Genomic DNA, 11,590 nt, shown 5'->3' on the forward strand with positions numbered 1-11,590 from the left:
TCAAATGATACTTTGCCTACCATAATAACTTGGGATAACAAGAGATCAATCTCAGTTTTAATATTTATAGATCTAGCATTGATTGCTTATTGACAGAAGAGAATTTCTGAATTTGACTCTGCTTCATTACTGGATTCTGGATTAGTGGTGCTGGAAGAGCACAGCAGTTCAGGCAGCATCCTAGGAGCAGTGAAATCGATGTTTCGGGCAAAAGCCCTTCATCAGGAATAAAGGCAGTGAGCCTGAAGCGTGGAGAGATAAGCTAGTGGAAGACCCACCCTCACCCTCCTCTAGCTTATCTCTCCACGCTTCAGGCTCACTGCCTTTATTCCTGATGAAGGGCGTTTGCCCGAAACATCGATTTCGCTGCTCCTTGGACTGCTGCCTGAACTGCTGTGCGCTTCCAGCACCACTAATCCAAAATCTGGTTTCCAGCATCTGCAGTCATTGTTTTTACCTCTCTGCTTCATTACTGTCCACTTCGATGCTTGTACTGAAATTCATTTGCAAATGTTTTGTCAACTCACACAATCTATCAAGTTAAAAATCACACAACACCAGTTTATAGTCTAACAGGTTTATTTGGAAGCAGTAACTTTCTAAGCGTTGCTCCTTCATCAGGTAGTTCTGGAGTATAAAATCGTAATACACAGGTCTTACGATCTTATACTTCACAACCACCTGATGAAGGAGCAGCATTCTGAAAGCTAGCGCTTTCAAATAAACCTGTTGGGCAATAACCTGATGTTGTGTGATTTTTAACTGTGCACACCCTAGTCCAACATTGGCACCTTCAAATCATAATCTATTAATGTTTTGCAATGACATGCTGCCATCTCCACAGCTGACAATATTGTTCACCTTTGAATCATTAGCAAATTCAAATAGTTGGTTTTCTATCTCACCCTTTAAGTTGTTAATTAATACAGCGAGGTTCCAGCACAGGTTCTTGCAGGACACCATTAGGCAGAGCCTACTAACCAGAATACCTGATGTGACAATGCTGTCACTTTAACAAGCTTATTTTGTCCTTGGGTTCTTTTTTTTTTAAAAAGAGAGGTCAGAAAGGCAGAGATGCTGAGGGGTCTGGGAAGAGCTTAGTCAAACAATGGTAGGGGAGTGGCCAGTTCTCCTAGTTCAAGTTTATTCTAGTTTGGTTTAGCTGTGGTAGTCACAAGTTGCTGGAGTCCACAAAGGTTGCAAGCTTCAGCAAATGACTTCTGACTGACTTTCTCTCTGAAATCTCTTTGGATGTTGTTCCCTACTACCTGTAAGAATCTGTGTTTCACTTTACCTTTTTGCCAAGGGGTGTGTTTACAGGATGTTACTGGATTGGGACAGTTCCTCAGTTAAGCTTCTGAATTGGGTCAGTTAAGTTTTCCAATAGGTATGTTATTCTCAATTCTGTTTTCTTTTATTTATGTTTCAACTGTAGTATTTAAATAAATTCTGTTTTGCTTAAAGCAGAGTGGCTCAACCAGCTGCATCACATCTGGAATATCCACTTCATATCTGCCTTTAAAATAAGTAAAAGCTGAGGTCTAAACTACCTTCCTAAAATATTTTGGTGTGTGTGTCTGGCCTAGTCCATACCACTGATCACTAACTCTACCACCCCTGTCACCTTCCTCTGATCCAATTTCACATCCAGCCCAACAATTCTCCTTCAATCCCAGGAGTTTTACAGAATCAGAATGGTGAGAAAGAGGCCACTCAGCTTATTGTTTCTGTCTTGGACCTCCAAAGGTGCCATTTATCATCTGATATTCCCCAACCTTGTCCCCTTGACTTTAGCAATTTTACAATAATAAATATTATATTACATGGCCATAATTGTCTAGTTTCCCTCTTACCTTTCTTAAACTGCAGACTGACATACACAATTTTACAAACCACATTTATGTGGATTTATATAAATGGGGACTTTGTGTAACTCTCAAAATTTCACCCTTCAAATGTACAACCGGGTTCATTGTAGACGGAGCTAGTCAGCTGGATGAATGGTCAAATCTCCAAAACAAGCCATTGTTTGCTCAACACTTTCATCCCATAAATATTCTTTGTTTATCTAAATCCAAAAATGTCAGGAATAGATTAACAATGGTCAAGGCCCAAGGATTCTAAAGTCATTACAGAGATACTGCTGCCATTTTAGCAGGCTAAGGCCTTCCAGATTACCAGGCTCAAGCACTGGTAGGTTACCCACTACTTACACAGCCAAAATGCCCCAATCCAACAGAAAGATGTCTTGTCAAGTTACCAAAAGCCAGCGAAATGAAATGCCAGACCTTAGTTGTAGATTTCACCAGTCAGCCAGGCCACCATTCTGTGACCTGAAGGTTTGCAATCTTACCTGGTTCAGCCATCACATTACAGTGTCTGCTAAAGGAGCGACTGGCCATGTAGTCCATTGTGCAAGTGCACCTACCAATCCGGCCAGTGTTCCCCCATTTTTTTCCTATGTGAAACAGAACGTTCTGCAGTGCTCTGTGCAGCTGCAGAGCAAATAAGATGAAACTTCACTTCAGTTTGCATGCAGGTGGGGACCCAATCAACATTATCCTGTGAACGCTTAGGCAGGCTGATAAATCTGTTACTTTACAAAGTAACACCATGAAAACGAAGGCATTAAAAACGGTCAAATGCCTCCTCTTTATTAAAATGGACAGAAGGAACCTCTGCTCATCAAACTGCTTTGGGTCAAAACAGTCACCTCATAAAAAATGAAGCATCTACTGAGTAACGCTGAACATACACTTACCCGAAAGAGTACCCTGAACTAGGTTTCTTCAAAGTCACCCAGAAACTTATTAGGCAAGTCATCAAACTAAAAAACAAAGGAGATTATTGTTAAAAGGCCTGGACAGAAAGCAGTTGTAACCAAAGCAAACTGCATTCACAAGCTTCAGATTTGTTCATTCAATTTCATAAAAATTAACATTTCACATAAAAATGTCCTAATCGCATGTAAAGAGTAATATTTTACAATTCTTAACTTGTACAATAAAAAGACAATTCTGAGCATAATTAACCACCAAGAAGCCTAGGTGTTTTTCTTTTCCTGGAATTGTGTCACTTAACATGCGAGTAAACATTTAGCTATAGTTCAAAGTTTTGGAGATAATGTAAATAATTCACTGAAAAAAAAACAAACCTCTTTTCCAAAAAAAAAGGGCACCGATGAGCAGGCAACTACTTTTTCAAAAAAAAAGGGTAAAGTCATATTTTTTAAACTGCATTTTACAGATATTTAAGTTTTTTATTAAGTGCCAATTTGTAGAAACAAAATCCAACATGACTTTGCTTCAGAGATATGTCACTTTCCATTCTGTCTGGAGTGATGTCACCAAGATAACAGTCAATTAAGCTACTCACTTTCATAAATGACAGCAGGTACCAGATTGATAATTACTCCCCAAGAGAGGGCAGGAAACTAGAGGAGTCCCATCTGAAATGGTAACTCCTCTTCCACACATATTTATCAAGCTTATCTTTATTTAATCCTCACCTTCAATGCTGTGGGGATCGATCAATAATTTATGATCTAACTCAAAGCATTGACTGCTATTTATTGTTTTCAAAGTAAACAATTTTGAATCGATTTTTACAAAAATGTAGGAATTCAAATACTGAATTGGCAACAGAGATTAATTGTAGGAAATATACCAAGGCATAAATATTTTATTCAAAGACACTATTTTCAGAAACAAACTACATATTGCAATAAAAACCAAGTACCGTAGAAACTAAGCATCTGTGGTGAAACAGTAATGACGTGAGTCCAATGACTTTTTTTGGAAAATAATATGAGTTGTCTCCAATCACAAAAAAAAACACTGAGTTTTGAGAAGATGTGTAGCTCAGGTTGAGGTTTTGGATGTAGATTTGCTCGCTGAGCTGAAAAGTTCATCTCCAGATGTTTTGTTATCTTACTAGGTAACATCTTCAGTGGACCTCATACAAAGCAATATTGAAAATTCTTGCTTTCGATTTATATGTTTGGGTTTCTTTGGGTTGGTGATGTCATTTCCTGTGGTGATGTTATTTTCCTATGGTGAAGTCACTTCCTGTTCCTTTTCTCAGAGGTGGTAGATGGGGTCTAACTCAATGTGTTTGTTGATAGAGTTCCGGTTGGAATGTCATGCTTCTAGGAATTCTTGTGCGTGTCTTTGTTTGGCTTGCCCTAGGATGGATGTATTGTCCCAGTTGAAGTGGTGTCCTTCCTCATCCGTATGCGAGGATACTAGTGAGAGAGGGTCATGTCTTTTTGTGGCTAGTTGGTGTTCATGTATCCTGGTGGTTAGTTTTCTGCCTATTTGTCCAATGTAGTGTTTGTTACAGTCCTTGCACGGTATTTTGTAAATGATGTTAGTTTTACTCATTGTCTGTATAGGGTCTTTCAATTTCATTAGCTGCTGTTTTAGTGTTGGTGGGTTTGTCCCACTTTGACTGGGACAATACATCCATCCGAGGACAAGCCAAACAAAGACAAGCACGAGAATTCCTAGAAGCATGGCATTCAAACCAGAACTCTATCAATAAAACATGGAGTCAGACCCCATCTAACACCCCCTGAGAAAAGGTACAGGAAGTGACTTCACCACAGGAAATAACATCACCAACCCAAAGAAACCCAAACATATAAATAGAAAGCAGGAAGTTTCAGCATTGCTTCGCATGAGGTCCACTGAAGAGGTTACCTAGTAAGGTAACAAAAGTCTGGAAATGAACCTTTCAGCTCAGCCAGCAAACTTACATCAAAATAAAAACACCCCACGGTTATGTGGCAGAACAATTTAACGCATTAATTTCAAAATTACAAAATATGATGTATGCAACACGTTTTTACTACAATTTTCAGAATGGAACAAAGGATGTTCCTAATCACAATTCTGTTAACCAGAAGGAACTATAGTAAGCAGACATCAGGCATCATCCCACAGAAAGTAAAGCTTGTAAAGTCTATTCATGTGGCAAGGTGAAGTCACCATGGTGCCAGAGAACTATTGGGCTGGTCCCTCGGGAGAAAGCCGACTGGTGGTGGGTTTAAATGGAGGGTCTCAATGCCTTAGTTGAGGGATGAAGTCAATAAGTGGGACATTCATGTTGACCTCAGCCAGTGAATTAAACACACGCTAATAGTGTCACTTTTGCATCATCAACCACATGTGGACAACCAAGCAGCTGTGGTCGGAACAGCAGAGGTCAGGAAATAGGTCACCTGTTCACCCTCCCTCATAGAGGTGTGCGTTTATGAAAAATAAAATCCATGAAGTGAATAAAATTTAAAAGCAAAACTGATCAGTTGATGAAATCAGTCACAGTAAAAACTAATTCCGAATATATTTCATAACAACCATTCACAAGGTCTGGCAAAATAAAACCTCACTTCTATCAATTAATCTTCAATACCAGCATACACAATCACACTAAAAACTGATGTACATAATATTAAAAAAAATTACCTGAAAAAATCAAAAATGGTAAGATATGTGTAAGCAGTTAAAGCTGTAGAGAAAACGAGAAAAATATCAAATTAATATTTATATTTTGTCAAGTACACTTTTTTTCTTAATTCACAGCAATAAATGAAGTTGTGGCATAAGTTATAAAAGCAGGTAACTATACAAAATGTTGGTTAGACCCTAACTTTTCATAGTTCTCGTCACCATACAAAAGGAAGGATGCAATTGCACTAGAGGGGGTGTAAAGCAGATTCACCAGGATGTTGCCTGGGTTGGAGCATTCAGATATGAAAAAAGGCTAGATCAGCTCAGATTGTTTTCTTTGGAGCACAGAAAGTTGAGGGGGAAGCTGATAGAGGTGTATAAGATTATGAGTGCCATGGATATGGAGAATAAAAAGCAGCTGTTCCCTTTAGTTGAAAGGTCAATAACAAAGGGGTATAATTATTAAGTGAAAGGCCGGAGGTTTAGAAGGAATGAGGAATAGCATTTCACTAAGACACTCTTGAACCATAGAAGCAATCATCCCAACATCCACAAATGAAGCTGCATTAGAACATTATTTCAACAAGCCACCACACAACTGCAGCACAGGGGAACTACGCAGAGCAGAGGAAAATCACCTATACAGTGTATTCAAAAAGAATAGGTACCCAATGAACGCAGTCCACTAATTTCTGAGCAACAAACCCAAACAAGCAGACAAAATAAATCCAGAAACCCTAGTCACTCTCCCCTGCGTTAAAGGCATCTCAGAAATGACTGCCAGACTACTCAGCCCCTTGGCATTATGTTAGCCCACAAACCCTCCAATACAATAAAACAGCAGCTAATGAACTTTAAAGACCCAACAAGCAAAATTAATGCCATCTACAAAATACCGTGCAAGATCTGTAACAAACACTATATTGGATAAACAGGCAGAAAACTAGCCATCAGGATCCATGAACATCAACTAGCCACAAAACGACATGACCCACTTTCACTAGTATCCTTACATACAGATGAGGAAGGACACCACTGACTGGGACAACACATCCATCCCAGGACAGGCCAAACAGACACTCATGAGAATTCCTAGAAGCATGGCATTCCAACCTGAACTCTATCAGCAAGCACATGGGCGGCACGGTGGCACAGTGGTTAGCATTGCTGCCTCACAGCGCCAGAGACCCGGGTTCAATTCCCGCCTCAGGCGACTAACTGTGTGGAGTTTGCACGTTCTCCCCTTGTCTGCGTGGGTTTCCTCCGGGTGCTCTGGTTTCCTCCCACAGTCCAAAGATGTGCAGGTCAGGTGAATTGGCCATGCTAAATTGCCCGTAGTGTTAGGTAAGGGGTAAACGTAAGGATATGGGTGGGTTGCGCTTCGGCGGGGCGGTGTGGACTTGTTGGGCCGAAGGGCCTGTTTCCACACTAAGTAATCTAATCTAATCACATGGACTTGGATCCCGTTTACTGTCACCTCAGAAAAAGAACAGGAACTGACATCACCATAGGAAATGATGTCACCACAGGAAATTGCATCACCTGCCCAAGGAAACTCAAAACACACAAATAGAAAGCGGGCCACACCACCAGTGCTTCATTTGGAGGTTACCGAATATGGTGACGAAATGTCAGAAAACAAACCTTCCCACTCAGCAAGCAAACCTACATCCAGAACCTCAACCTGAGTTACAAATCTTCTCAAAGCTCACTAACTGCTTTTCGTCATTTATATAACTGATTTAGAACTGAACATAGGAGGTATAGTTAGTAAGTTTGCAAATGACACCAAAATCAGAGGTGTAGTGGACACTGAAGAAGGTCATCTCAGAGTACAATGGGATCTTGAATGGCAGATAAACTTTAATTTAGATAAATGGGAAGTGCTGAATTTTGGAAGGGCAAATCGTAGCAGGACTTATACACTTAATGTTAAGGTCCTGGGGAGGGTTGCCGAACAGAGACCTTGGAGTGCAGTTTGATTTTTCCTTCAAGTTGGAGTCGCAGTAGATAGGATAGTGAAGGCGGCATTTGGTATGCTTTCCTTTACTGGACAACGTATTGAGTTCAGGAGTTGGGAGGTCATATTGTGGCTGTACTGGACATTGGTTAGGCCACTTTTGGAATACTGTATTGTGTGCAATCATGGTCTCCCTCCAATAGGGAGAATGTTGTGAAACTTAAAAAGGTTCAGAGAAAAAAAGATTCAAGGATGTTGCCAGGGTTGAAGGGTTTGAATGATCAGGAGATGTTGAATAGGCTGGGGCTGTGTTCCCTGCAGCGTCGAAGACGGAGGGGTGACTTTAAATCATGAGGGGCATGGATAGGGTAAATAGACAACGTCTTTTCCCTGGGGTGGGGAAGTCCAGAACCCGAGGGCATAAGTTTAGGGTGAGAGGGGGAAGATTTAAAAGGGACATCAGGGGCAACGTTTTCATGCAGATGGTAGTACATATATGGAATGAGTTACCAGAGGAAGTGGTGGAGGCTGTTCAATTTCAACATTTAAAGGGCACCTGGATGGGGATATGTTTAGAAAGGGATTAGAGGGATATGGACCAAGTGCTAGCAAACGGTATTAGATTAGTTTATGTTATCTGGGTGGCATTAACAAGTTGGACCAAAAGGTCTGTTTTCGTGCTGTACATCTCTATGATTCTAAAAGGGTGTTGTGGGTTGTGAATGCACTGCCTGGGAGGAAATCTCACAACTTTTAAAAGCACTTGAAGTGTCATAACATTTGAGAGCTATGGGCCTAGTGCAGCAAAGTGAAACTAGTATAGGTAAGACGACATTTTTTGCAGTAGAGACTTAGTGGGCTGAATGTGATTCCATGAATATTTCTTTGAGTCTTATGTAAACAGTTGAGTTTAAGAATCTCTCTAACCTGAACATTCACAATTAATTTTGTACTCAATAACTATTTAAAATATACATGTTGCAACATTCCTGATGAAGGGCTTATGCCCAAAACGTCGATTCTCCTGCACCTCAGATGCTGCCTGACTGGTTGTGCTTTTCCAGTACCACATTCTTCGACAAAGAATTAAATGTGCCAGATGAATGCAGACTCAAAACTGATAACATTAATTCTATCACAGATAGAGATTTCCTTTAGGTAATTCAAAAATAATTGTATGCAAATTGAACACAGCAGAACACTTCAATCCTGCAACATTTAAATTTTCTAAAGTCAGTATTAGCTTTGATTAGGAAACATATAACTGACAGACTTTACTTTGTTGGTTACACAGACAGTAATGTTACCCTAATTTAATTCAGGAGGATTCAGACAAAATGCATCTGGTGGATTGGACTGAAAATGATCCTATTAGTAAGATAGCTAACTATTAACCCTAATAGGGGTAGTGTTCATAAAGATTTCTACTTTAATCCATTTTACCTCAAGAAAAGTAATCTCTACTACAACGTGCAAGGTTAAACCTAAGAGTATACAAAAACTGATACTCATGAAGGACTCGAGCACATGGTGAGGACAGTGCAGCAGAGTGAGAGAGAGAACCTGCACAGTTACTGCCTTGGCTGTTTGAATTCGTGTATCGCTGGACATCGGAGTGCATCTGGGAAAATTAACAAACAGTGAAATTCACAACTAATCTTAGAGGAACTGATGGGCGAAGTTCACAGCACAGAATCAGATTTGTTAATTATTGTTTTAAGTCTGTCCAAGAGAAAGGCTGCAGTAGTAAGTATAGTGGATTTTTTCTTGATAATATGTTTTTGGAGATAAGTCTCTTGATTAAACTTAAAATATAAGCCATAACTATTAATTTAACCTGGGGGCAGTGTTTGTAGAGAAATAAGACCATGTTTTCTGGATCTGTAGATTATGAAGAAGCAATAAAGGCCTTTGCAGTGATATGTACTTGTTGTCAGATGTGGGAGTTGAAGGGTTACTGCGGATTATATCTGCCATAAATGCTGTTGGATGTAAATCTTATCAGATCGAGTGAATCGGTTGGAGAGACAGACAGAAGCGATGAGGAATTTGCAATAGCAACAGTATGTGATGGATGGTAGTTATAGGAAGGGAGGAAAGTCTCAGATACAGTCACATAGATGGGTTAACTCCAGGAAGGGTGAGAGAGGTCAGCACCTAGGGCAGGAGTCTTTTGTGGATATACCTATTTCAAACAGGTATGCTGTTTTGGAAAATGTAGGGGGTGATGGATTCTCAGGGGAACGTAGCACAAACAGCCAAGTTTCTGGTATTGAGACTGGCTCTAATGCAACGAGAAGTACATCGGCTTCCAAGAGGTCAATTGTGTTAGGGGATTCCGTAATCAGAGGTACAGACAGACATTGCTGCGGCCAGCAGAGAAAAAGCAGAATGGTGTGTTGCTTCCCTGGTGCCAGGATCAAGGATGTCTCAGAAAGGGTGTGGAATGTTCTAACAGGGGAGAGGGGCCAGCAGGAGGTCATTGTCCACATTGGAACAAACAACATTGGAAGGGAAAATGTTGAGACTCTGAAGGGAGATTACAGAGAATTAGGCAGAAATTTAAAAAGGAAGTCCTCAAGGGTAGTAAGATCTGGATTACTCCCAGTGCTACGAGCTAGTGAGGGCAGGATTAGGAGGATAGAGCAGATGAATGCATGGCTGAGGAGCTGGTGTATGGGAGAAGGATTCACATTTTTAGATCATTGGAATCTCTTTTGGGGTAGAAGTGACCTGTACAAGGAGGACGGATTGCACCTAAATTGGAAGGGGACTAATATACTGGCAGGGAAATTTGCTAGAACTGCTTGTGAGGATTTAAATTAGTAAGGTGGGAGGGGTGGGAACCAGGGGATAGTGAGGAAAGAGATCGATCTGAGACGGGTACAGCTGAGAACAGAAGTGAGTCAAACAGTCAGGGCAGGCAGGGACAAGGTAGATGAACTCAGGGCATATTTAGGAACATGGGACTGGGATATCATAGCAATTACAGAAACATGGCTCAGGGATGGGCAGGACTGGCAGCTGAATGTTCCAGGATACAAATGCTACAGGAAGGATAGAAAGGGAGGCGAGAGAGGAGGGGGAGTGGCATCTTTGATAAGGGATAACATTACAGCTATGCTGAGGGAGGATATTCCTGGGAATACATCCAGGGAAGTTACTTGGGTGGAACTGAGAAATAAGAAAGGGATGATCACCTTATTGGGATTGTATTATAGACCCCCCAAAAGTCAGAGGGAAATTGAGAAACAAACTTGTAAAGGGATCTCAGCTATCTGTTTGAATAATAGGTAGTTATGGTAGGGATTTTAACTTTCCAAACATCGACTGGGACTGCCATAGTGTTAAAGGTTTAGATGGAGAAGAATTTCATTTGTGTGTACAAGACAATTTTCTGATTCAGTATGTGGATTTACCTACTAGAGAAGATGCAAAACCTGACCTATTCTTGGAAATAAGGCAGGGCAGGTGACTGAGGTGTCAGTGGGGGAGCACTTTGGAGCCAGCGACCATAATTCTATTCATTTTAAAATAGTGATGGAAAAGGATAGACCAGATCTAAAAGGTGAAGTTCTAAATCAGAGAAAGGCCAATTTTGACGGTATTAGGCAAGAACGTTTGAAAGCTGATTGGAGGCAGATGTTCGCAGATATAGGGATGGCGGGAAAATGGGAAGCCTTCAGAAATGAGATAACTAGAATCCAGAGAAAGTACATTCCTGTCAGGGTGAAAGGAAAGGTTGGTAGGTAGAGGGAATGCTGGATGACTAAAGAAATTGAGAGTTTGGTTAAGAGAAAGAAGGAAGCATATGTCAGGTACAGACAGGATAGGTCTAGTGAATCCTTAGAAGAGTATAAAGAAAGTAGGAGTATACTTAAGAGGGAAATCAGGAGTGCAAAAAGGGGACATGAGATAGCTTTGGCAAATAGAATTATGGAGAATCCAAAAGGTTTTTACAAATATATTAAGGACAAAAGGGTAACTAGGGAGAGAATAGGGCCCCTCAAAGATCAGCAAGCCAGCCTTTGTGTGGAACTACAGAAAATGGGGGAGATACTAAATGAATATTTTGCATCAGTATTTACTGTGGAAAAGGATATGGAAGATATAGACTGTCGGGAAATAGATGGTGACATCTTGCAAAATGTCCAGATTACAGAGGAGGAAGTGCTGGATG

The 11,590-nt window shown here is 40.6% G+C and overlaps 1 protein-coding gene across 3 annotated transcripts in view; it reads right to left on the bottom strand.

Annotated features, from left to right (window-relative positions):
• The window catches only part of slc30a6 (solute carrier family 30 member 6), a 168,346-nt gene that overhangs the window by 86,281 nt on the left and 70,475 nt on the right, over positions 1–11,590 (bottom strand). For all 3 annotated transcript variants that reach the window (XM_043695543.1, XM_043695545.1, XM_043695544.1), the window contains 2 exons: positions 5,466–5,508; positions 2,762–2,827 (listed from right to left, as the gene is read on the bottom strand). In XM_043695543.1, the coding sequence (XP_043551478.1) occupies positions 2,762–2,827; positions 5,466–5,508 (109 nt within the window). The remainder of the gene's footprint in view (positions 1–2,761; positions 2,828–5,465; positions 5,509–11,590) is intronic.

This window comes from Chiloscyllium plagiosum, chromosome 9 (genome assembly GCF_004010195.1).
Source record: "Chiloscyllium plagiosum isolate BGI_BamShark_2017 chromosome 9, ASM401019v2, whole genome shotgun sequence".
NCBI lineage: Eukaryota > Metazoa > Chordata > Chondrichthyes > Orectolobiformes > Hemiscylliidae > Chiloscyllium > Chiloscyllium plagiosum.